General features: G+C 33.3%; 1 protein-coding gene across 3 annotated transcripts in view; it reads left to right on the top strand.

Annotated features, from left to right (window-relative positions):
• EPC1 (enhancer of polycomb homolog 1) overlaps positions 1 to 26,884 on the top strand; it is a 78,035-nt gene that overhangs the window by 42,936 nt on the left and 8,215 nt on the right. For 2 of the 3 annotated variants that reach the window (XM_054582283.1, XM_054582284.1), the window contains exons 2-14: positions 1,899 to 2,058; positions 10,972 to 11,117; positions 12,085 to 12,291; positions 12,629 to 12,777; positions 13,635 to 13,794; positions 15,020 to 15,199; positions 15,281 to 15,370; positions 15,452 to 15,600; positions 17,151 to 17,503; positions 24,723 to 24,841; positions 24,922 to 25,008; positions 26,369 to 26,510; positions 26,615 to 26,884. The exon at positions 26,615 to 26,884 is cut by the window's right edge and continues 94 nt beyond it. In XM_054582283.1, the coding sequence (XP_054438258.1) occupies positions 1,899 to 2,058; positions 10,972 to 11,117; positions 12,085 to 12,291; positions 12,629 to 12,777; positions 13,635 to 13,794; positions 15,020 to 15,199; positions 15,281 to 15,370; positions 15,452 to 15,600; positions 17,151 to 17,503; positions 24,723 to 24,841; positions 24,922 to 25,008; positions 26,369 to 26,510; positions 26,615 to 26,884 (2,212 nt within the window). The remainder of the gene's footprint in view (positions 1 to 1,898; positions 2,059 to 10,971; positions 11,118 to 12,084; positions 12,292 to 12,628; positions 12,778 to 13,634; positions 13,795 to 15,019; positions 15,200 to 15,280; positions 15,371 to 15,451; positions 15,601 to 17,150; positions 17,504 to 24,722; positions 24,842 to 24,921; positions 25,009 to 26,368; positions 26,511 to 26,614) is intronic. The other variant, XM_054582285.1, reaches the window with a different exon arrangement.

The following is a 26,884-nucleotide window of genomic DNA, read 5'->3' as shown; positions in this document are numbered from 1 at the left end:
AGGGAAGTATTTGTTTATACATTCTCGTTTGTGACTATACAATTTATATGTGCATCTGTTATTAGTCCTGACAAATCCATAAAGAAGAAGATTAATAAATTTGATTGAACTTTCCTGCATGTAAAAAATACTCTAAACAAAATCAGAAGTCAAACTTCAGGAATAATACTTGTAAAATTTATTACATGGGGCTAATTTTCTTAGTATTAAAAAGGGAATCGTATTTAAACATCAAAAAAAAGAAAAATGGCACTGACAATGAGCAAAAAGCAGTATTTAAGGGAAGAAAAAACATTGTAAAAAAATTAAGATAGATGATTTTAAAATTCAAAAAGGATGTTACTACAAGGAATGATACGAATATATGTTGTTGTAACCTCATTTATACCATTTGAGCACTTCCATTTGTAATTGTTTTATAGATGCTTTCATAAATCCACAAAAAATGTCTTGTATACGATAGTACAGGAGTGGTTTTTGCAGCATTTGGGAAGAATGATTGACATTTACGTTGTTTCCAGGGGGTTTTTTTTTCCTATCAGTTCTAGTTAAATTATAGTACATCTATATAGTGGAATACAGTGCAGCTGTTGTAAAAATTGTAGTAAAAGTGTCAGTATGGAAAGATTTACAGACTGTATCAAGTGAACCAAAGGATAAAGTTCTGTGTTGCACAGTAGAATCCTGTATGTGCATTTAAATGTATATAAACATATATATTTAATACAAGCTACTTAGGAGGACTGGGATTTTTTTGTTTTCATACTGTTGAAATGTTTTCATCCCTGAACTTAGTATTTTATATATACCTTATTTTGCTGTGTATAATGCATGCCCATGTTTTTGGGCCAAACTCTGAGGGAAAAAAATCTTTCATTTTAATTCTTTACTTCAATTACTTATTAATATTTAGAAACAAAACCTATTATGGTGTTCCAGGGTATGATTTTGCATATGAATATCGTTACCGCTTTCTAGAGTTACACTTTTAACACATAAGCATAAATAAAGAAGTAAAAATGTATATAGATACAGAATTAGTACTACCCATGTATAATGCACATTCTTATTTTTCCCTCAAAAATTTGGGCAAAACAGTGCACATTATACATGGCAAAATATGGTATTTAAGAAAAGCATTAAATTTAATAAAATATTTAACAAAAAAATTCATTGATTATAAAGTTGAATGAGAACTTTATATTTTTATGGCAGCTAGTAATATCACAAGCTCTCAAAATCTTCCTGTGTGCTAAATCAAAGCTTATTTTGAGGAACTGTTATACCAGACATTATACTAAACATTTTATGTATATTTACCTTAGTTAAATCTCCAACCAACCCTATCAGGTAGAATCTGTTTTTCTCTTATTTAAGGAAATAGATTTAGAAGATTAAATGAAGGATCTTGCCAAGAGACAAAAACTCCCATAGCCTGTGCTTTCAACCTTTATACTGTCTGTACTGCTCTTTGAAAGGGATCTGGAAATTCATGTAAAAAGGTTTACTCCAGACTAAAGACCAGGTTGGAATCTGTCAGTTTCATCAACAAAAAATGGAACTAAATCTCTACCTTTCTTTGAAAAGATCATATTTGTATGAAAGTACTGAATAGATTAAAAATCAGTAAAATATTTTTCACCCATAGCCTGCTCTGTTCATATGAATTTAAATGTTTTTAACCCTTTTCTTTTTAATCTCCTGAGTAAAATGCAAACTTTAACAGTTTTAGTCAGTTTTTGGAATTTTTTGTATAATTTAACTCTCAATATCAGTGTGGTACTTTTTCTTAAACTGAAGAAATTAAATTTAACAAATGAACAAAAATCTCTTTATAAGACTGTACATTCTGTTCGCTGTATTTTTAATAGATAAACCTACCTATTCCCTCTTTGTAGGAACACCATCTTCAGCGGGCTATTTCAGCACAGCAAGTATATGGCGAGAAGAGGGATAATATGGTTATACCTGTCCCAGAGGCAGAAAGTAATATTGCTTACTATGAGTCTATATATCCTGGGGAATTTAAGATGCCAAAGCAGCTCATTCACATACAGCGTAAGTAACTACTCTCTTAATAATTATGTTTTCTATATCTATCATCTTTCTGTCTAACTCTTGGCAGATTTTTATCTGTTCAAGGTCATTTTCAGTACCCATTTCATTGATGGGCATCAATGAAATGAGCGTTATCAGAGCCCATTTTAAACTTAATTTTAGTGCTCTAACTGGTAACTTGTTTCACTTGGTTGTGATAATTCTTCATTAGAAATAATGTTATGGTAGTTATCACATGATGCTGAACAGCTGAGAGCTTGTAGATTTAAGAGTACATGTATATTTCATTATCTCAATCCCCTAGTATTTGACAACTTAAAAATATAGTGGAAACGTTACCAAAGTAAAATTGCAACAGCTTTCATTGTTGTTTTGTTGCCATTTATGATCAAGAGGTTTTTCCGGGAGCCTTTCCAAACCTTTTTCAGGACAATATAGATCTACTTTGTTTTTATTGTTCTTTTTAAGGACATATAGAAACTAGTTCTAACTCATTAACTACTTTTCTAACTCATTTAACTTTTTTCTCCATATGAACTAGTTTTTGTTCTGGATTTTAAACATTTATTTTATTATTTCTTAAATGTGAAAACCAAAAGTAAACACGGTGGCCATATTGGCTATTATCAGTACTATATTGGCATTTGATTTTTTTAACTTTTTAGTTTATTAGTCCTCTCATTAAAAATCTGCACAATCTCTATAGATAAAGTCACTGAAAATATTTATTCCTACTTTTTGCCAGCACCAACACTGGCTTTTTCAGTCCCTTTGACTGTCTTCATTCCATTCTCAGTTGGTTTGGTTTTTTTTCTAAGTGTTTTGTGCCATCACATAGAGGACACAATCAGTTTGTTTTTCTTTCTCTTTTTTTAAAATTGATTTTGAGAGGGAGAGAGGGAAACATCAATTTTGTTGTACCACTTATCTACACTTTCATTGGTTGCTTCTTGTATATACCCTGACCAGAGATTGAACCTACAACCGTGGCATTATCAGGACGATGCTTTAACCAACCAAGCTACCTGGCCAGAGCCTTTTGCTATTTTCTTGAGGTCTTCTTTTCATATAGGACATGTCTTGAAGGTCTGTGTTTGGGTTCATTTTTCTTTGCATAATCCAGGGAATCATAAATCATGCCAAAGCCAGTTGTTTTCCCACCACCAAAATGTGTTATGAATCCAAATACAAAGATGACATAACCGTGTGGCCATGTAAGTTTTAGCTAGTTTTCCCTAAATTTTTGTCTTAGTTCCCAAGGTTAAGGACATCGATGACAATTTGTTTCCACTGAAGTAATTTGTTGGTCATGAACTTCCTGGCCTGGATAGTTACATCATTTTTGATGGCAGCCCATCTTCAAGCAGTCAGGAAGGAAAAGAGGTGTCTCATGTCTCTTTCATTATGTTTTACTCCTGAAACCATCATAGCCAGAGTGACTATACCTGATTCCATTCTTGAGTCTGGAGTGTCTTTTGTTTCACCAAGTCTTGATTCATAACATTTCAGGCCCTAGTTAATTCCCTCAGGGATAATTCTGGAGGCTGCAAGTCCAAGATCAGGTTGCCAGCATAGTCTGATGAGGAGGGCTCCCTTCCAGACCACAGACTTCTTGTTGTATCCTTACATGGTGGAAGAGGGCATTTGATATTTTTAACTTGTGATTTTTTTTTTTTTTTTTTTTTAATCTTTAACTCTAACTTGCACCTGACCTTACTGATTTCCTTCAGGAAAAAAAAAATAATTTCATTTTACTACAGTTTACTTTCAGGTGAACCAAAGAAGTGTGTTTTCTTGCACACTCACATGTTTAATTACATATAAGTCACACAAACACTCTAAATATTTAATTTTGACCAATATTAGAATCTAAAAGTTAGTTCTCTGGAAAATCATGTCAGTGTGAAAGTTCTAAATCTGACCGTCCTATGGGTATTTACTAGAGCCACATTGTATTCCATAGCCACAAGCTGTATTATCTTACAACTGCATGCTTTTAGGTCAAAGCAGGATTAAGATAAAATTACATTAATCAATTTATATTAACATTACTATCAGAAAACAAATTGCATGTTTTACAAATATAGACCATTTATCAATGACCACATTCCACAGCACACATTTTACTGGTAACTAGTGAATTAAATTCTGGTCATAAAAGTCAAAAGGTACTGTATTTAAAAAGATATTCACTTTGCTGCCATTGTAATCAAATAATAGTAATAAAATGGACGTATGATTATAACTTACTTGGAAAGAAAAATTTTAATCATTACAAATTTGAAAATGGTCTTTGGAAAGTCAAATGCATTTTCTTCAATTAATAGGATTATGTGATTTTTGTTCTTTAGCCTGTTGATATGGTAGATTACATTGTTGATTTTCAAATGCACAAACTAGCCTTACATAAAATAAATCCCACGTGGCTGTAGTGTATTATTTTTTTCATATATTGTTGGATGGGATTTGCTGAAATGTTATTAAGCAAATTGTTATTCTGTTTTCTGGAAAAGATTATGTGAAATTGATGTTAATTATTTAAAAATTGGCACTGGCTTTTAATATAATAAATAAGAAAAAACTAATTATAGTATAAATTGCTGCAAAGTTAATATTGCATCTTGGCTGGTAGGTGGTCTAGTTAATGGCCTCAAATTACGTACATGGACTGGTTCATTTCAGTTCCCCTAATTACTGTTACGTAAAGCTCTTAAACAAAAGTGACATAAAAATTATTTTTGAGTTTTAAAGATGATAATTAGTATGTCTTAAAAAAGCAATGACCAGACATATTAGAATTATTGTGTATTGTATTCCGCCCTGCCACCCACCCCTAGGGTATTATTTTCAATGTGAACAGCCGTAATCCTACTTTTGCTCCACCCCGTATTACTCTGTTTATAGGCTCTGGGAGTCTTGTGGTTTAAAAAATAAAAAAAAGTTTAAGCATTTTCGAAATGTGTTCATTACATGTTATCTGTTAACATTTCATTCAACAGTAGTTTAGACATTCTCAACTCTATTCTTCAACTGGCTTAGGAAAGAGATCATCCTCGTGAGAGCTCTGAAGAAAGAAACCCATATAAAAATCATTATCCCCTTCTTTAGTTCCAGGCTTTGGGTACCTTCCAAGCTTTTTCACTGAGTATTGCTCAACATTTCCTAATCCAAAGAGTCTTAATGTGTTTTCTCTGTAGATTGGTGACCTGTAAAGCTTCTAGATTATACAGTTAGGACTTCTCCTTTCCTATTTAACTGGATGAAAGACAAAACGGTTCTGACTAGAAGACAAACAGTTGTCTCTCTCTCTTCCCCATGCACTTGGGTTTCAAAGCTCTGCTGTTAATCCTCAAAGGAAACATTTTTTATAAAAGGTCTTGATATATATTTATATATGTATATGTGTGTGTATAGTTACAGATACATGCATTTCTAGTTCTGTCCACTGGAAGGGCCAAGAAGCAAAAATATTCAGTAACAATGAGCACACGTAGCACCTGTTCTTTAATCCATTCCCTGCTAAATGGAACCAAGACTGTGGAGAAATGGCTGATTCCAGGGCTGGGGCAGGGTAGGTACAAGATGAACCTGGAACATCTTGTCATGCCAGAAATTAAGTTCTCACAGGGACATAGGAATTTCCACTGGCTAATTCTGGGACAGTCTAAACAAGGGAACGTTTAAGTACAATAATGAATTATAAACCATTGAAAAAGGAGGAATTCATTAGTCCAAAGTGATGATAAAGTGATGAGCGGTAAAGAAGAGTGCGTCTCATGCTTTTACAGTGGAGTGCCAAGAGCTGAATGGTACTTGTGAAAAGAGGATTGGAGTTGGGGAATTATTTTCACAATCACCATGATGATTGGATCACGTATGAATCATCAATATGTGCTGAATTTAAGATGAAATTTGGATGAGGTGCTGGATATTTGCATCGTCTTAAGCTCTCCCACAAACTGCTTATTACAAGGATGGAGAAAAATACAGTGGAATAATCAGGCGATTTCTTGCCTGGTTATCAAAATTACCATTTATGAGGAACCAGATGATCATTTTGTGCCTCTAGATGTGATATCCTGAGGAAGACTGAGAAAGCTGAATATGTAGAATGCCAGCCAACAGCACCTAATCTAATCACAGTGGGAAAAAATCAGACAAATGAGGAGTGTGATAATACATAAAAATAAAATATCCTGGGAAGAGGGATGTTTTCTTTAAAAATATCAAGGTCTTAGAGACAAGGCATGGGGGTATAAAGTACAGCATAGGGAATATAATCAATAGGATCGTAATAACTGTATGGTGCAGGGTGGGTTGGATATTTTGCTTGTTGGAGGGTGTCACTATAACTTAATAAAACTGTCTAACCACTGTGCTAACTAATATAAAATATTGAATGTCAACTGTGATTGAAAAATAATTAAAAAAAAAACACAAAGAAAGGCTGTGGAAATGTTCTATGCTAAAGCATTGGCTAGAGAGACAGCAACGAAAATAATGCCTAATCCTAGATTGGTCCTGTGCTGGAGAGAACATTATAAATTATTGGATTAGGTAACAAATTGGAATATAGACAGGAGATTAAATTGTATGAGTGTAAATTTTTGAAGCTGATGACTTTACTGTGATTATATAAAAGAATCTCTCTATTCTTAGGAAATATACTCAGAAGTATATTTTGCAGTAAAGAACCATGTATATTACTCTGGTGGCTCAAAAAATAAATTGTGTGTGTGTTTGGAGAGAGAGAGAGAGCACGCGCGAGCGCGTACACACCTGCACACATGCACACCTGCACACATGCAAATGGTAAAACACAGAATAAATTTTAACAGTGGGTAAATTTGGGTAAAACATTTTCAGGTATTCTCGTGGTATTATTTTGTAGCTTCTGTAAGTTTAAACTTAATTACAAATTAAAATATTTTTAATTTAGAATTTAATTTTTAAAAAGAGATCCACATAGAGCTTACTTTTTTATTGCCTATCAGACATAGATGTATCCTGTCTTTATGCCCTCATTTGAAAGAATACACATTTTCTTCTTTTTGCCTGCCTCCATAGCCCCCTGCAACATAACATACTTCCATTATTCCGCTACTACTTTCTGACAGGTAAAATCTATAGCATAAACCACAGAGCTTTATCTACAAAGGACTTTTTTTTAAGATTTTATTTATTTTTCAAGAGAGAGGAAGGGAAGGAGAAAACATCAATGTGAGAGAGAAACAGCAATCACTTGCCTCTCATCCATACCCCACCCAGGGACTGAACACACAACCCAGGCACATACCCTAACCAGGAATGGAACTAGCGACCTTTTGCTATACAGGATGACACCCAACCAACCTAGCCACCCTGTGGTAAGGGCTACCAAGGATTTCTTACCTATAATTTCAGAACTTTCAAATGCAGGTTTCTCCATGTACTCTCCCAAAGTACATAAAAAGAATTTACTTGTCTGGTTAGCCAGTGATAGCTTTGTCATCTCAGGTCAAATGCAAAGATATCAAAAACCTACCATTCCATAGTAAATACTATTGTGGCAGTCTTTTCTGCTGCTCAGAACTTATTCCAGGAGATTTGCAAGTAGATTATTAACAAGTAATTGAGGGTTAGTACTTGAGTTGAAGCCTATTTACCATCCCTGATGTGAGGAATTTCTCCTCAACCTTGGCTAGTGTGTCTTTCTTTTAATCAGGGATTATATTCTGTTCCTAATCCAAATTTTGTGCCATTTCATGGACTCAAATATTATTTCACCATTTGCTTTTTATATTTTTAAAAATATTCTTTGGAGCTGTGGACATACCTACGCATATGCACTTAGTCTGAGCCACAATATGGCATATATTACATAGACATTTATATACATTTTATCTCTATCACTGGACTCTTGAATCTCAGTGCTAGTACAATAGTCTGTACCAATTTAAAATAATCTAATCAATGTATATGTGTGGTGTATACACCATACATACATTTTGCTTAGGTTTATTTTCTATTGCATTTTCTCCCTATGTACAATTATACTTTATTTTGTTTAACCATACACATATCTTTGTCCCTATTAAATTTTTTAAAAGGAGTGAGCTTCTACAGTATGGCTCCCATTATTTAACAATATTGGCTAGCTAGGTCTCACTTTAATTGTCAGAACTTAATTAGAAGAGGCAACCCATTGGCCTGATTCTCTCTATACCCTGTATTTTCTACTTTGAACACAGTAATGTGGCCCAAAAATTTGAAGACACTCTTATTTCTAGGACCACGATAATATATTACATCTTTATCAGCTGTGGTTGAACTGTTAATTAGAAGTTTTGAATTGTTAATTGCAGGTTTGGCTGAAGCTAAGTTACACTTTAATCATTGCCTGTAAGTTTGTTTTGGCCAAATGAAGTCCCAAAGTGAAATTTTTTAATGTTATCTTTTTTTATATCTGAGCAAATCTTGACGCTCTGTATATTTTTAAGATCTTAGATGTATTTGTACCAACTAAAATAATATTTTCTGCAGAGACTAGAGCAATCTGATTCTCAGATACTTGTTAATTTCAGTGAAAAATACACTGAGATCCCTTGAATGGGGATTTTCCTTTCCAGTCTTGATTCTGTTTCCTGATATGTTGGACAAAACTTGTCATTGTTGATCAAAATGTATGCCAGATGTATGTCAAGTATGTCAAGTGTATTTTGATAATGCAAAAGTATATTGGTATTAGGTGAGCTTGGTTAGTTTTTATGAATAATTAAGCTTTGTAAATGTGATTTAATCTGAGGAAAAATCAATTTTACAGTGGAGGATTCAGAAGTAATGGATAAATGAGACCCTAAAAATATGTAAAATATGCCCTTAAGAAGGCAGAACATTTGCTAGTTGGTCCCTGTAAGTCTGGTTTTCTGGATTATCTAGATCCCCACTCTTTAATAGAACTTTTAATGATGATGGAAATGTTCTATAATCTTTGACGTCTAGTATAGCACTAGCCACATGTTGCTATTTGTGGCTTGAAATGTGGCTAATGTGACTGAGGTACTGAAATTTAATTAGTTTAAATTTAATTAGACACATAGGACTAGTAGTTACGCTATTTAACAACACAGATAGGGATTATTTTAGAGATAAGAAAAACAAGTGTTTTTAATCCAGCAAAGTTTTAATCCACTTTGAGATGTCCAAAATCTCTTTTTACTTAGTAATAACAAACAATTAGATCATGAAAAAATCACTGGAGGGCCTATGGTTGCAAGGAACATGGATGCAAAGATGTTAACATATATCTGTGGCCAGTGTGGCTCAGTTGGTTGGAGTGTCATCCTATAACTGTAGGTTAGGGATTCAGTTCCCAGTCAGGGCACATACCTAAGCTGTGGATTCTGTCTCCTGTTTTGACACGTACCATCCCTGGTTCGGGCATGTACTCTCCCTTTATCTCTCTATAAAAGTAATGAAAAAATGTCCTCGGGTGAAGGGAAAAAATTTTTTTTAAAAGATGTGTTAACATACAGATTTTTATGAAGAAGTCTTAATATTCATTTACTTTAATTAAGAATGCTATAGAAGTGTGATGTGGGTCAAAGCAGGAAATGAAACAATATATTGACATATGATGTGTAATATATTGAATTATTTTTATTTAATTTCAGTTGACATTCAATATTATTTTATATTAGTTTCTGATGAATAGCATAGTGGTTAGACATATATACTTTACAGAGTGGTCCCTGGTTAAGTCTTGTATCTACCTGACACCATGCATAGTTATGACAATACAGGGTAGGGCAAAAGTAGGTTTTCAATATGGCTAATAATTCAATAATTAATAAATACACGAATAAACTGTTTCTCATACTCAAACTATAAACCTTCTATTGCCTCACCCTGTATTGTTGACTATATTCTGTATGCTGTACTTCACAGGAGTAGATGTCAGGTCAGGTTTTGAAAAAACTAAATAGTCATATATTAGGTGGGCAGGCAGAAAACGGCTAATGTAAAACTTGAAGGCATGGAATGGCTTGCTGTATGAGACATGAAATGTGATGTTGCTAGGTTATAAGGTACTGATGAGACTGCACAAAGTGGATCAAAAAGGGCCTCATAATTGTAAGGATTTGGATTCTAAGGTGATAGGTTGGAGTTAGAATTAAGCAAGGGAAAGATGTGAGACAAGTTATGATATAAAACTACTTAACATTTTAGTTATATTTTGGTCAACCTTGCCTCAAATTGATAAGTAATTAAATGACATTTGATAATATAGAACAGTGGTTCTTTTCCCTTTTTTCAAATATTGACAAATATAGAAAACACCTCACATATCTGTCACCATGACAGTGAGTCTCATGAGGACACAAAGCTCCTTTGCCCAGAGTGCACTCCTGAGTGATAGCTATCATAGCTGTTGGCAATGGCTTCTTCTAACTAATGCCTGAACTCAGAACTCCAGTCCCTAAGCTTTTGGTAAAGTAAATAATTTGTAAAATGGGACTTTCAATATTCTAGAAACAGTCTTATTTAAAGACCATATCTTTTTAGATTATATCAAACCATATTGAAATTGCTAATTTATCAAGTTTTGAACTACAAAACTTGCATATAATTCAACCCAGAGATTTATAATCTCTGTGTTCTTAATAATGGGCTTCTAGGGTATTTGCTTTGGGGAGTGGGGCCACATTCACTGTCTTTTATCACATATCTATATTAACAGTAAAGATAATTTCATTCCTCAAATTTTAAATGTGGGAAATATCTGTAAGCTTATATTATATATCTGAAAACAAAATCCAAAAAGAAAATCTTTCTTATTTCTTTAGAAAATTTAGGTCTTGTTTTTATCCAGACACCTGTTAGAAGGTGTGTCAGGTCACACAGTAAATGATTGCTTATGGTTTCTTCTGTTAGCTTTTAGTTTGGATGCTGAGCAGCCTGACTATGATTTGGATTCAGAAGATGAAGTATTTGTGAATAAACTAAAAAAGAAAATGGACATCTGCCCATTGCAGTTTGAGGAGATGATTGACCGTCTAGAAAAAGGCAGTGGTCAGCAGGTAAAACCTCAATGTATATATAAAAAGTATATGTGTGTTTGTGTATTTATATGGAAATAGCATTGAGTTGGCCGAAAAGTCTGTTTTATTTTTTCTGTAAAATAAAATACACATTTTTCATTTTCACCAGTAACTTTATTGATTTGGATATTTTGAGTATGTCAGCTATCTCCCACTTGGTATAACACTGGTTGTTCTCAGTTAATGTCTCTATTTGATTGCTGTCCACTTCAACTGGTCTGCCCTACTGTTGAGCATTGTCCAGTGAGAAATCGCCAGCATGAAACTTCACAAACCACTTTTGACATGTTTGTTCTGTCATAGCACCTTCTCCATACACCACACAAATCTTTTTTTTTTTGCATTTCACTTTCATTTTTATGTTTCTTGAAATAATAAAGCATAATATGCAGAATATGTTGTATATTTTCTTCCATCTTCAATATCAACATGGCTACTCAAAAATTCACCATTTTTGATGTGTTTTTTTTAAATGCGCGTTAATATGACAGCTGTCACAATACAGTCTTAACAAAATTGTTTTGAATGAGGTTAAAGATAGCTAAGCTCTACTAGAGCCAGCTTATGGAAAAAAAACAAACGAACTTTTTGGCCAATCCAGTATAACATTGGGGAGGGGTAAGTGAGCAGGCTCTGGAGTTAGCAAACATGAAATCATACCCTGTCTCTGCCCACTATAACCTATATAATTTGAGCAATATATTTATATTTCTCTGTGCTTCAATTTTCTGATTTATAAAATAGAGGTGGTAGACATCATAGGATTGTTGTGAAAATTAAAAATAAAATAATGTATGTAAAGCATCTAGCTCAATGACTGATGTATCTAAGGTTTCTGTGTGTTTGCTGTTGTAAATCCTGTTATTTTGATACCATTTAAATTTGGAAGTACCTTTGAACTTTATGTATGTCTTATATGAAAATGACCTGATAATTTTACATTTAGCCAGTCAGTCTGCAGGAAGCCAAATTACTGCTAAAAGAAGACGATGAATTAATTAGAGAAGTGTATGAATACTGGATTAAAAAGAGAAAAAGCTGTCGAGGGGCTTCTCTTATCCCATCAGTAAAACAAGAGAAACGAGATGGTTCCAGCACAAATGATCCTTATGTGGCTTTTAGAAGACGCACTGAAAAAATGCAGACTCGAAAAGTAAGTGAATTGGGGAAGTTTTGTAATTTTTTATGTAAGAAAAACTGTTTATACTTATGGATATCTCAGTATCTGGAAGTTCTGTTTTAGTTGTGTTTAAACAGACTTTCTATACAGTATAATGAAAAATATTAATTTAAAATTGGTATATTTTAATGTTCAACCATTTAAAATCATATACAAAATTGATTTACTGATGATCCATGCCCCCTTTCAAAGTGTTTAAATATTCTAGCCCTTCAAATACAGATATTTTTATGTGTATTAGTAGCTATGTTCAGAATGCCACTGACTAGGGATGCTTATTGACAGTAAACAAGCAACTTCATATTTGCAGAATCGCAAGAATGATGAAGCCTCTTATGAAAAAATGCTCAAGTTGCGTCGAGATCTAAGTCGGGCTGTTACTATTCTAGAGATGATAAAAAGAAGAGAAAAGAGTAAAAGGGAGCTATTGCACTTAACACTGGAAATTATGGAAAAGAGGTACAGTACATTTTAATAGCATTAGAAAGGACGATACTATTAACTTTTCGTATACTGAGCTATTTTATTTCCTAAGCAATTATCTTTAACTCCAGAAATATCTTCTTTTAAATGTGTGGTATGATATACTTTGTATAATTTTACATTTGTTTCTCTCATCATTTTATTTAAAACTGATTGTGTTCAGTAAAATTAAAATATGCCAGGTATTTCCATTTTTGAAATCTTGATTCTTTTGTCCTTATGTGAGCGTGTGCAGGTCTATAAGAGAGAACATTTGTCAATTTAAAGTTTTTATTTTATCCACTAAATGGTACTGATTAAAAAAACAAAAACAAACATACAGGACGGGGAAAGACCCATAATTTTAACACTCAAATAGCCATTTCACCAAGATACACAATGAAAACTTCAAGCCTTTACTCCCTTATCACCTAGTTCCTATCCCTCCCCAAAAAACACTATTAAATTTCTTATGATTTAGTTTATAAAAATTAGTTTTATAGCATAGGCAATTCAAATGAGCAGAAGGTTCCTCAGCATTATTTTAGGCATTAATTTCAACATCGCCACCAAATCTTTCACTAACCTTTGGTGGCTTTTCCTTTTTAGTTTTTTTGTTTGTTTGTTTGTTTTTGCCACAGTCATCTATTTACAGTTGCAAGATAAAGCTATAAGCTGAAAAGTGAAGGAAAAAAACAAAAGGAATTATATAATCTTTAATTTTAATAAGCATTCAGCAAATTGATCAAAATTTAACTGTAATTTTACCAAGTCTAATCAGTGTTTATAATAATAGTCATAAGGGTAAGTATTTACGGAACTAACTTTTTAAACTTACTTTTTTATAATTTCAGGTATAATTTGGGTGACTACAATGGAGAGATTATGTCTGAGGTTATGGCACAGAGACAGCCAGTGAAACCGACTTACGCCATCCCCATCATCCCTATTACTAATAGCAGTCAGTTTAAACATCAGGAAGCAGTGGATGTGAAGGAGTTTAAAATTAATAAGGTGATACGAAGTTTTGTGATTATAGTAGCTGATAATGGAGTAGTATTTTACTATTAGAATAAGAGTGAAACATAAAATTATATATAAGCCCTCCCAGCTTTTGATTCAAATCATGCCTGTTGATACAATAGTAGAGCCTGTAAATAATAATGTTGTATTAACTTTTCCCAAAACACCATAATGCCATAAACTGCATAAAACTTGACAGAAATGTTTAGCATATTTACATAACCATGATACTTGCCATGATATTTTCCTTCTCAAAAAATACCGTTTTGTCTCTAATCCTTTTTGCCTTTTTTCCTACACATCAAATTCCTAGCCTCTGACATCCCTGCTGTACATATTTCTAACATTCCCTGTGTTTGTCAGCTCAGTCACTCTTGCCTGTATATTTTATCCTTGTGTTTTCCCTGTTTAATGATTTAATATCTTTATCCCCTGAAACTGCTTAAATTTCACCACTCCAGAATACCCTCATTGTTTAGCTAGTAATAAATCTTTACTACTCTTTATTTTCATAACACCTCAGCATTATGGCTTTTATTTTCCACTGTGTTAATAGTAATCTGAAGTCTGCTCTGTGTATATGTAAAATTGATTTCATTATTTTCCCCATATTGATTTGTTAACTCTTTAGAATAAAGACTAGATTTCATTTTTTGTTTGTTTGTTTTCTTCTAGTATTTCTGTTATTTTACTCCTCACCTAAGGATATGTTTATTGATTTGAGAGAGAGGAAGGGAGGAAGAGAAAGGGAGAGAGAAACATTGATGTGAGAAACATCTATCAGTTGCTTCTTATACACCCCCCAACCAGGGATTGAAGCCACAACTGTTTGGTGTACTGGACAACACTCCCAGCCAACTGAGCCATCTGGCCAGGGCAATATTTTTATAGAAGATTAAGAAAAAAAAGCAGGAGCCAGTAGTAAATACTGATTGCATTTATAGGGATTCAGGAGCTGGATAACTTTTATTCCTGTCCTTTAACTGGAGCAAAATATTTTATCAGATTGTGTTTAGGTTGTAGGAGCATATTCCTGTTTTCACAGAGACCAACCAAACTCTAATACTTTATAATACAAGATGACAAAACATAGGAATTATGTATCTCTTATATGAATACCTTTATTATAACAGTAAACATTTTAAAACTTTCCTAAAACTGTGTATTTTTTCAACATGGTTTCCTAATGTTTGATTAACTCATAACTTTATTGCAGCAAGATAAAGCCGATCTTATCCGACCTAAACGTAAATATGAAAAGAAGCCTAAAGTCTTACCATCATCTGCTGCTGCTACTCCTCCTCAACAGACAGGTCCTGCTGCACTGCCGGTCTTTAATGCTAAAGATTTAAATCAGTATGATTTCCCCAGTTCAGATGAAGAACCTCTCTCCCAGGTAAATATAAGAAGTTTTCTGTGAATATAGAGAAAGAACGTAAGAAGTCATATGTTTTGACACACTGCATTTTATTTAAAGGTTTTGTCTGGTTCTTCGGAAGCTGAGGAAGAGAATGATCCGGATGGTCCCTTTGCTTTCCGTAGGAAAGCAGGCTGTCAGTACTATGCTGTAAGTTTCAGGCTCTCTTTTTTAGGAACAGACTGTTTACCTTTAACTGTCCAAATAAAATAATTTGGATTTTTCTTTAAGCCTCACTTAGACCAAGCTGGCAACTGGCCTTGGACAAGTCCTAAAGATGGAGGATTAGGGGACGTGCGATACAGATACTGCCTAACTACCCTCACCGTACCCCAAAGATGTATTGGATTTGCACGAAGACGGGTTGGACGTGGTGGAAGGTATGGTATTTCTGTATTCTAAGTATAGGGATATTTTCAACAGTAGGGTAATCGAATTAAAAATTTAAATTGAGGTAATCCTCAACAGTTCATTTGTTCCCATTTGCTGTTCTTGATGGATTTTTTTGTTTGAAATATTTTGTCTTGCTACCTGGTTCTTATACAGTCCTAACTTTTAATGCATAACTAATGGATCCCTAATGGAGCTGCTTTTCTTCCCAAGTTTGAAAACTTCAGATATCTATCCTCACAGATATCTGTGAATTTAACAAAAGGCACCAGGTAAAGGCAGGTGTAAATCATGATTGCATAAACTGATTTAAGTTAAAGAAACTGCAAAAGTCATTTCAGGAATTCTGGAAGATATTGACAAAAAGGATTAAGCTAAGAAATGTAGTAATATATAATGTAAAGGGTTCTTTAATTTATCCATGAAAAGGCTCCAGGTTCCATGTATGGCCTGATCTTGACATCTCAGTTTTGTCAGGATTGAATTTTTCTTCTTTCTTTGTTTAAACCTAATAGTACTCCTTCATAATCTAGATGCCTTTGTGTGAGAAGTTGTATGAGGGGAGGGAAGGAATTGGAGAATGCATAAAAGCAAAGGAAAAAAAGCTTTCATGTAAAATGTGAAAAAAAGTTAAAAGGCAAAACAGGTAATATCAAGGTACTTTCTACAAAGAAACGTAAGGGTATGATTTATGATAAAGTAATGGCTTACACATATGTTTGTTTCATTCTTAAATCTTAGTTATAGTTCTTGTCACTTAGACATTAGTTTAGAATTATCTGGGCATCCAAATATGTATTTTTTTAAATTTTATTAAAACTTCTGGGATGACGATGGTTAGTAAGTTATGTATTTTAAGTGTTCAATGCTGTAATCTATATATTGCATTGTGTGTTCACCACCCAAAGGCAAGTCTCCTTCTATATCCAAAATATATTTTGTTTAGCGCTTTTTCCTATGTCATTACATTGACATCAGTAGTAGTAAGAATTCTCTATGTTGGCTATATTGTATTTTATACTAGCACTAATCAGTGTTAGCATGTTAAGATGGAGTCATTTATAAAGTTTATATTAGTAACATCTTAGATATTTTATTTATTAGAAATTTTAAACATACCTTTTACTGCATTTCTCCTACCTCCTTCCCTCCCCTCAAAAACAAAAAAAATGATGTTTTTAGTGTTCTGGTGCTTTGTAATGGCAGTGACAATCTTTGGTTTAAAAATAATTTGAAAGGTAAAATACTTTCATATGTTATCAGTAACTTAAACTGGTAGGCCAACCCATAGAATTGTTACAACTCTTACTGTTGTATATTTACCTTATTCTTTGAGGTAAATCAGATCATTATAAATAACGTAAAAGAAAACCTTCATTAGACACTAAGATTTTAGCTTATAGAGCCAAATACTGCAATAGTCAAGTTTAAATATTCAGTATGAGATGGCTTTTTGGAGTGGGAGGAGAAGGAAAACTCTTTTTAATATAACTTTTGAATAGCTATTTTACATACATGTTTCCTGCCTTATTTTTAATAGGGTATTACTGGACAGAGCTCACTCAGACTATGACAGTGTGTTTCGCCACCTGGATTTGGAAATGCTTTCCTTACCACAACATTCTCCAGTCAATCAGTCGGCCAATACCTCAGAAACAAATACCTCGGACAGATCTTTCTCTAAAGACCTCAGTCAGATACTAGTCAATATCAAATCGTGTAGATGGCGGCATTTTAGGCCTCGGACACCATCCCTACATGACAGTGACAATGATGAACTCTCCTGTAGAAAATTATATAGGAGTATAACTCGAACAGGAACAGCACAACCTGGGACCCAGACATGCAGTACCTCTACACAAAGTAAAAGTAGCAGTGGTTCAGCACACTTTGGTATGTTTATTTGTTATGATATACATTTCTGTGGAAATGTCAGGTTTATCAATTTTTCGATTATGTGGTTTATTATATTTATGGCTAAGAGTCCTTGTCTTTTAAAATAATTGGGGAAAAAAAAAAGAAAGACCTAGGTATAAGTATTTGAATCCTGTTTGTACCTGTATCTTCATTTAAACACACCCACATACAAAGGTGTGGTTTATTACTGTAGGGTGGGCAAAAGTAGGTTTACAGTTCATATGGAAAATAATGTAAGAATAATGTGTTTCACGTAATCATAACTGTAATCCTACTTTTACCCCACCCTGTATTTAATGTATAACAATTGTTTCCTGGGTGCAGTCTGAGAAACACAAGATTGAGCAATTACATTTTCAAAACAATATGAAAAAAATGGACCATAAATTGTTGCTGTTTTATATTTGGACACTTCTCTTATCTTTCACTTAGACTGCATAAAAGTAGGCCAGCAAAGTCAATAGATACACAAAGTTTTATCTGTGACAATAATTCAGAATAATTTTTAAGAGAGAAACTAATTTTTCACAGAACAACATTTAAAAGATTATTTTAGTAATTTTGGAAACATTTTTAGATAATATTTACTTTAGCATTATAGCTTCTTTGTGAAATGTGTCTAAAATGCTGTCTCGTTAAAATATTTCTAAACATTTAGCTTTCTATTTTAAAGCATAAATGTGTTATTTGAGGTATGTAGCATTATAGAAATCCACTGTTAAAATTGTGTTGCTACAGATTTTTGTAAAGATAATTTAAATAAAGTTTTTGAAAGGACTGTAAAGATATTTATTCTGTTTCCATAATTATCTGGTAAGGTTATAGTAAAACCTTCTAATAAATATGAAAATTTGCTTGTTCTTAAAGACCTCAGAATAATTTACTTTGTGGTTAGAAAAAAAAGTACTTCAATGAAATGGAAGTTTTTCAGCTCATAAGAAAAGTAGTTACGTTTTAGAAAGTAACTAGAAGATAATCTGAATTATCTGAGGCCTAACAGATTGTTTATAATCCCATTAGTTTCAATCTATATCGTGAAGAGTCAGTTTCTCTCTGCCTTTACAGTCTTAATCAAAATGAAGGAGGACTTGTTTGCAGTGTGATTGTAGAGATTATAAAAGTATAAACTTGTAATATGTTTTCCCTGATGAAAATTTTTAAGATGTGTAAAATTCTTTGAGGCTTCTCATTGAAAATTGGCATATTCGATCTATCCCCGTCTTTTCCACCTCTTAAAGACATTGAATTGTGTAACCACCCTTAGGATCTTTTAGTGATCCTTCATGTAAATTGTTTTGCTATACAACTTAAGTAAGCATTGATATTGTAAGACCAACTTGATTTGTGTTGGCCAAAGAATGTTAAAAGGTGAAATTTGAACAGCAGCAGTACTGTGTTACCGAAAGTTTAGCTGGGGAAAAAAAATCTACAGTAACTGTAATTTTCTTTATAATTATTTCCTCCCCTTATATATGTGATATAACTTTTTAAAAATTGGTTTATCTGTTTTGTTCTGTTGCACTTAATTGTTTTTGGTTTTTCCTTCGATTTTACTAGATCCTACTTATGCTTAGAGAGTAGATAACCTACTGATGGCTGTTGAGTAGTACATTGTTCTTTCACATTTTTGAATATTCCAGAAACCTAAAGCTTTTCTCTTTATGCTCTGTAAAGTGGGTTACAGTGGACTTATACCTTCTGTACATTTAAGTGAATTTAACTGTAGGCCCCTGGAGAAAAAAATTAAAAATTAATAGTTCAGATGTTATACAGGGTTTTAAAGACAATTCTCCTGAAAGAATGTATTTGCAGAGTGGGCCACTGTCGGGGCAGGAGGAGTGAATCTTCACTGTTTTCCTGGCCACGCTGATGCTTCATTTGTAGGTTAAGCATCTTACCTCGGGCAATGTAATTACAGTTTTAAAGTTTTTTTTGGTTTTTTTGTTTGTTTGTTTGTTTTGGTATAACATGGCCCACAAATACTACTTCATCTGGTACTCAGCCACAGAAACTCTGATCTAGTCTGATGTCAGAAGAAAAATTTTACTGTGTTGGGCTTATTGAAAGAGATGGGTCTTCATCACATGATGCACTGTAAGGAATTTTTAAGGCTTAATTTTTACTCTCCTAACTTTGGAACTTAACCATTGTATGAGATGAGTCAGTTGATATACTTGCCTTCTACTTAAGCCAAATAGGTGGGTTTTGATTTAGCCATTTTTCATTATTCTATCATTGTTTTAAATATTATATGTGTGCTGTGACATAGTGATGCCCTCTGGACTGAGTTTTCATTTTTCTAAATAATCATCCATAAGGGCCTATTTATTCTCATTTTCAAATAGGATTATTCTAAATGAAGATATCAGGAGACCATTATTTTTAATAAAGGGAATGAGCTTTAACACACCAACTTTCATAGTGTCTGTTTCAGTTGCTCAGAATCTGTGTGCTTCCCAGTCTTGGCCATTTTGCATAATTGAATGGCTAAATGGGTCATTGGTTAGTCAGGTGCTAGGGTGCTACATTCTCTGAATACTATACAGCAGAGTGACACAATTGAAAACTTGGGAGGATTTACTATATGTGTACTTAGAATTTTCGGGACTAGATTTTAGTACTTAAGGATAAATTGTGCATTTTTAATAATCTTTAGTTAATATGTGATTTGGACAGTTTCCAAATCCTAGGGGGTTTTTTTTAATCTATAAAAGCACTTTTGAAAATTTATTCTTTGTTAATGACTAAGTATCACTTGCATGTATTTGAGTTTGGGAGATATAGATGTCAGAATTAATACCTTTTATCATAATTAGAAAGGATTCTTTATCATTCAGAAAGACTGAAAATAGTGAAGTGATTTTTAAACCACCATTTTATGTTCGGGATTTGAATTCCTAGTTCCCAATGCAGTTTCATCAGCATTCCAAGTTTTCTAAGCTCACATAACTGCGCTAAAGACTTAAGCTAATAGGAAATGTGTAGCTAGAATGATATATTGTAAGTCTCAATGTCTGTAGCTCACTCAGTGCAAGTTACCTCAGTTTGTAACATAAAATTACCTTACCATAGAAAAGAAATTCTAGATTTAAGCCTTGAATATTTTCATTTTTGGATTTTGTAAATCTGCAAGACCTGAATCCTTGAAAATGTGTTTTAGAATTCAAAATTGAAGTCTCAAGTAGTATCATAGTAAAATACATTAACAGTATTTCTACAGTTGTACAGTGACATGTAGGAGTGGTCGCACTACATGGAATGTTTGACCACAAAAAAAAATCTCATGTTCAAGTCAGCCAAATGAATGAAGGTTTAGTCATACTGTGCCATCAAGTAAATCACCAAACTTCTGTTTTCAGATTGGATTTCTGGATAACAGCTGATAAATGTTTATAAACCTCATTCTAAACTATCAGTAGAAATTTACTGATTAGGAGATGGTACTTTAATATTATCTGGGATCATTTCATTTCATTAAAGTTAACTTTTTTCCTGTGTTAAAATGATTTCCTGCCTGTGTACAGCTCAAAGAAATTTTCAATTGAGGGCTGTCTTAAAATAGGTGTTTGGGTTTGGTGAGGTTTTTTGTTTTTATTTTTTTTTTTAATGAAGTATACATTTTGGCAATCTAGAATCCAATTCTCAAACTGAATTTTTAAATTGTTTTATTTTTTTCCAAAGTACCTGTCACCCTTCCCACCTGCACTTTTTTGACTATTTCAGTTACTCTGCAGCTGCAAGAATGTGACCTCAAGGGCAGCAGCCTCAGCCAGCTGCTGGTGCACCTCATGGTAGTTTCCTTGTATTAGCAGTGGGCTTGTAAAATCTTAGACTATTTTATCTAAAGTCCTACCCTACAGTATTGTAAGAAACTACCAAAACAACAGTTTATGACTTTTGCCTAGAATCTGTTAGTGAGGGCAAATTCAACAACTTTCTTGATCAGGTTATTGTACAGCTGAGAGTCTTACTTAGCAGTTTGTCCATATATTGAACGAAAGCTGTCTTCGAGTATGTGAAGTCCTATCATGCTCCTTCAGGATTCTCAGCTTTTAATGCTGTCCCTCATGACTCTTGACTGCCAGACTCCTGTTTGTCAGAGGCTGTATATATGAAACTTCTTAAGCACTTGAGTCAAACAAACTTTTGTCTTTTTATATTTATAATCTCACTAGTTTGAGGGTGGGTTTTCCCTCCTTCCACTAGTAAATATCTTTGAGACCTCAGACAAAAGTCTCTTCATCTTTATTATGAGATTTCAGGAGGAAATCACTAAGGATCCCCCCAGATCTAAAGTTTTTGGTTCTATGAAATGATTCTAATTCTGTCTACAAAACCATCTTGTCCATCTTTGTGTGAATTGCAAACTTGACCACCACACCATATATGGAGATAGACAAAAATTTTCTACTTTGATAAGAGATTTAGGGAAATACGGCCATTTTTAGTTATTTCCATTTAGCATTTGGTTACACTTTGAATTACACTGGCATCTGAAGTGTTCTCTATTTTATGTGTAAAGAATAATGTAAAAACCAGTTTTGATTGTACTTGATCCAATTTACGACCTTACCAAGCTTTCCTTTCATTCACACAGCCTTTTGGATTGGAATTTTATATCTCAGGAGAAATTTAAAATCTTAGCATCTCATGGCTGAAAAGAAGTGATCGTCTATTTAATCTCTTTTTTATTTTAGATGAACGTACTGAATCCCAAAAGGTTTATAAGTAACTTGCCCAGGTGTAGTCTACAAGTTATAATAGTCTTGAACTAAAATAACAATCAAGATGGCTTGGCCTCCAAACTCATGGTTTTTACTACCGTTGCTTCTACCTCATGTTATCTATATAGTTCTTCTAGATAATTTATCAAAAATACCCAGGGAAAATTTTATAACTAGACTCTAAAATACAGAGATATCTAAGAAATAGGCCTGCCTAGTGATCTAAAATCTCAGATGCATTTTTATTTTTAAATTCGTTATTAATAGGAAGTTAACAGTTGTTAAGTGAAATTCACAAGACCCTCAGAGACCAAGGATTAAAATGTTGATTCTATAAATAGGGCAAAAGTATTTGGAACCTTTATTCAAATCAGTTTCCTATTTATTATTGCTATATTTTTATTAAAAGACACAAACATAAATGTCTAGCCACTGTGCTGAGCACCTGAAACTAATATGATGTTGAATGTCAACTGTAATTGAAAATTTTGAGGAAAAATAGACATTAAACAAAGGGAGAAACACACACACACACACACACCACACACCACACACCACACACCACACACCCACACCCACCCTCCCCACCCCACCCCACCCCCGCCCACACACACACACACACCCCGCCCAGCAAGAATTACTTCCATTCATATAAATGGGGTTTTGCACATAGGTCTTCAGTGAATGCTAAATTGATTCTGCAGATCTATAATGACCTGACCTTCTAGAAATGGTCCCTTTCATAAAAATTTACTGAGCATTTCCTCATAGGAAATTCAAGACTTAGGCAACTCACTCAAACTTGGAAAAATTAAAATGTAAATCTCAAAAGAAAAATTAACAAAACTAATAAATTAAGGATCTTTAGGCTTAAACAATTGCTTTTATATGTATTTTTAAAAAAATAAAGAGAAATATTATGTTAATTATAAGCATTCAGGACAGAATCAGTTTTTGTAGATTTTCTGCAAGTTCTGATTCAACACATTTCTGTTATATAGAAATGGTTGTATTGAGAGAAAGCTAATTTTTTATGTCAATATTCAGGTATTATCCTATCAATAAAAATATTCCCTTTAGAAGTCAGCTCTGAGGATTTCAAACATAGTAGAAAAAGAAGCTCATCAAAGGTCAGATATCAACTAAATAGGTTTATAACATGCAAAATTTAAAAAATCAATAGGATTTTCCCAAGAAGAGATTATTTTTTTGCTCCTGTAGCCCAAAAACATAGTTCAACTCAAGTATAAGAGTCTGTATAGATACTAATAACTTCTTTCACAATTTTCTGAGCCATTCAAGATATGGTAGAATTTCTGCCTAAACATTTTGTAGTTGTACAAGTTGGAAGCATATATTTGGTAGATGAAGATTCTTCAGTTGTAAGTGAAAATTACAAAACTTGATAAAGTGATATTCTAACTAAATTATCAAAATGCAGTTAAAACAACAAATTAGGTTGGCAGTATTTTGAAAACATTAAACTTGAGATTGCAGAAATTAACAGGATTTATAGATTCCCTGATACCCAGGGATGCATGATAACCCTTTTTTTTTTTTTTTTTTTTTTGGTTTCGTTTTGAAATAATTCTTACCCAAACATCACAGCTTCTTAAAGAAGCCTTTAAGTTCAGATGTTGTGATTGTATGTGCTTTTGCCTTTTTTTTTCTTTTTTTTCTTTTTTTAATTGGCAAAATAAAAAAGAAAAAGGTTTCCTTTTTAAAAACTGAACACACTTTTGGGGGGGTAATAAATGAACATTTTTTTGTTTGTTTTTTTTAGAACTGAGCTCTCCATAGACAAACATAAGTAGCATAACACAGTGTCTTTCCTCAGACATCATTCTGTACAGTAAATCAACATAAACAACTTCGTTCTTATTGACTGGATTTTTTCCAGGTGGGTTAATTGGGTGGGGAAAATTAATTAATCTTAACATTTGGAGCCTCTTTTCTTCCTGTTAAACTAAAAGGATGGGTTCTTTTTAAAAAAAAAAAAAAAAAAAAAAGGTAATAAACCAAACCTAATGTTTATAATGACTAAAATCAGATTATATGTAGAACAGTTAGTATTATGTTAGGGATCGTCTGAATGCACTGAGACAGTAATATAAGTAAACTAGAAATTACCAAATATCTTCTCAAGCTTAGTGCAAAGTTGAATTTCAAATATGTGGATTTTTAAAAAAACTGGTTTTACCTTTTTACACTACTTGGGAAGTGAGCAGTTCTCTTTCCTATGTGTAACTCAAGAAGTTTAATATTGTTTTTCTTTAGACTTAAGCCACACTTATTAAATATAGTTCTAAAAATGCTTAAGTTTCCATTTGAAAGTGATCTTTAGCAGGACCATGAACTTTTGTCAAATGCTTTAATTTTTTGCACAGTTTTTTTAATGCTGGAATTTTAGTATTGTAAGATGTATATGATATTGTACATTTTTATAAAATATTTCCTCATCTTATGTTCAGCATTTACAGCCGAACAATACCAGCAACATCAACAACAACTGGCACTAATGCAGAAACAGCAGCTTGCACAAATTCAGCAACAGCAAGCAAATAGTAATTCCTCCACCAACACTTCACAGGTGAGGGATTTGTCTGTCTTATGATTATCCCTCATTGTTTCCCACCAGAGTTCATCTCTAATTACCAACTGTTGTCATAGAACCTTGCATCTAACCAGCAGAAAAGTGGCTTTCGCCTGAATCTACATCATAACCATTCTATACAGGGTTTAGAAAGAACATTACAGGTGAGTATGGAAGCTGTTGCTCTGCTCCCTATTTTAAAAAGTAAAACTAAAAATCATAGTTAAATGAGATGGAGACCCTGTCTTCAAGTCTGACTTGTAGTCTGTGATATACGTCTTTAATACATAACCCTACTTACACCTAGCTCATTATTTTGTTATTTTAATTATTATTACGACTTATTAAAAACTCTCATATTAGAATAATCTCTCAGAAGAAATCACTTTTACTTAAAGCATGATAAATGTTTGCCATTTAAACGCATTTAAGGCTCAACAACTAAGATTGAGTCTCTTAGCATCTTGGAAGAAGAATTCATGTAAAAAAATTCAAAAACTTCTTAATTTCTAGGCTAAGTTCTGATATTTTGTCACTTTCATTCTGAAGGGATGATTATTTTACTATCCTAAAAGTACCTTTGGTTATGTGTGTATGTGTAGTAAGTTAGGTGAAAGATGTTTATGTACTCATTCATTATATGTACTTGCAAATCACTGAAATGTTTTATGAGCTTAATTCTTGTTCAACATTTTATGTTGGAGGTTTATTGTTTCCACATTATAGGAGGTTGATTTTGGTAATTGACTTGTTATATATTGTCATATATGAAAATCAAAATTTATAACCCTTGAGTTACAAGATTACACGAAATTTCTTTAATTTATGACTTATCAGAAGAGATAAAGATATTGGGTGGCCAAAAAGTCCGTATGGTTTTTTTCCATAAAATAAAAGACACATTTTTCATTTTTACCAATAACTTTAGTGATTTGGATATTTTGAGTATGTTGGCTCTCTCCCACATGTCTCCCACATGTTACAACATTGATCTCAGTTGACGTCTCGAATTGACCGCTTTCCACTTCAACTGGTCTGTCCAACCGTGGAGCATCACCCAGCAAGGAATCTCCAGCGTGAAACTTCACAAACCACTTTTGACCTGTTCTTTCAGTTGCAGCACCTTCTCCGTAACACTGCACAAACCATATTTTGCATTTCAGCTGCATTTTTACCTTTCTTGAAATAATAAAACAAATGCCTAAAATGTTGCATATTTTCTTCCATCTTCAATAATATAATGGCTACACAAAAATTCACTGATTTTGATTTTTTTTAAATGCACGCTGATATGACAGCTGTCACTATACAATCTAACAAAATTGTTTTAAATGAAGTTAAAGATGGCTAAATGCAACTAGAGCCATATGATGGAAGAAAACAAACGAACTTTTGTTCACCCCAATATTCTAGTGGTTTGCCACTTTTGATTATATTCAAACTGATTTTGCTGTACCTTTGTAGCTCAAATATTAATTTTAAATTAAGTGATGCTGATTGTATTTGTGTTTATTTTCTTTTTAGGGTTTTGTTTCCAAGACTTTGGATTCTGCTAGTGCTCAATTTGCTGCTTCTGCTTTGGTGACATCAGAACAACTGATGGGATTCAAGATGAAGGATGATGTGGTGCTTGGGATTGGGGTGAATGGTGTCCTTCCAGCCTCAGGTAAGGATAAAGCCATTAGAGTGGTTTTGATAAGATTTATAACACAAACCTCTAATAAACAGCCATGTTGCACATTGTTTAGATGCTTCTCTCTTTTTCTCTAGGAGTATACAAGGGCTTGCACCTCAGTAGTACTACACCAACAGCACCGGTACATATGAGTCCATCAGCAGCAGGTTCAACTTTGTTACAGCCTTCAAACATGACACAGACTTCAAGTTCCCACAGTGCACTGAGTCATCCAGTAACTGCTGCCAATTCTGCAACAACTCAGGTTCTGATTGGGAACAACATTCGATTAACTGTCCCTTCATCAGTCAGCACTGTAAACTCTATTGCCCCCATAAATGCACGACACATACCTAGGACTTTAA

Source organism: Pteronotus mesoamericanus, unplaced genomic scaffold, assembly GCF_021234165.1.
Source record: "Pteronotus mesoamericanus isolate MK-2021 breed Mesoamerican mustached bat unplaced genomic scaffold, CSHL_Meso_final contig_69, whole genome shotgun sequence".
NCBI classification, from domain to species: Eukaryota; Metazoa; Chordata; class Mammalia; order Chiroptera; family Mormoopidae; genus Pteronotus; species Pteronotus mesoamericanus.
The sequence above is the reverse complement of the archived record's forward strand: the minus strand, read 5'-3'. Positions and strand labels throughout refer to the sequence as shown.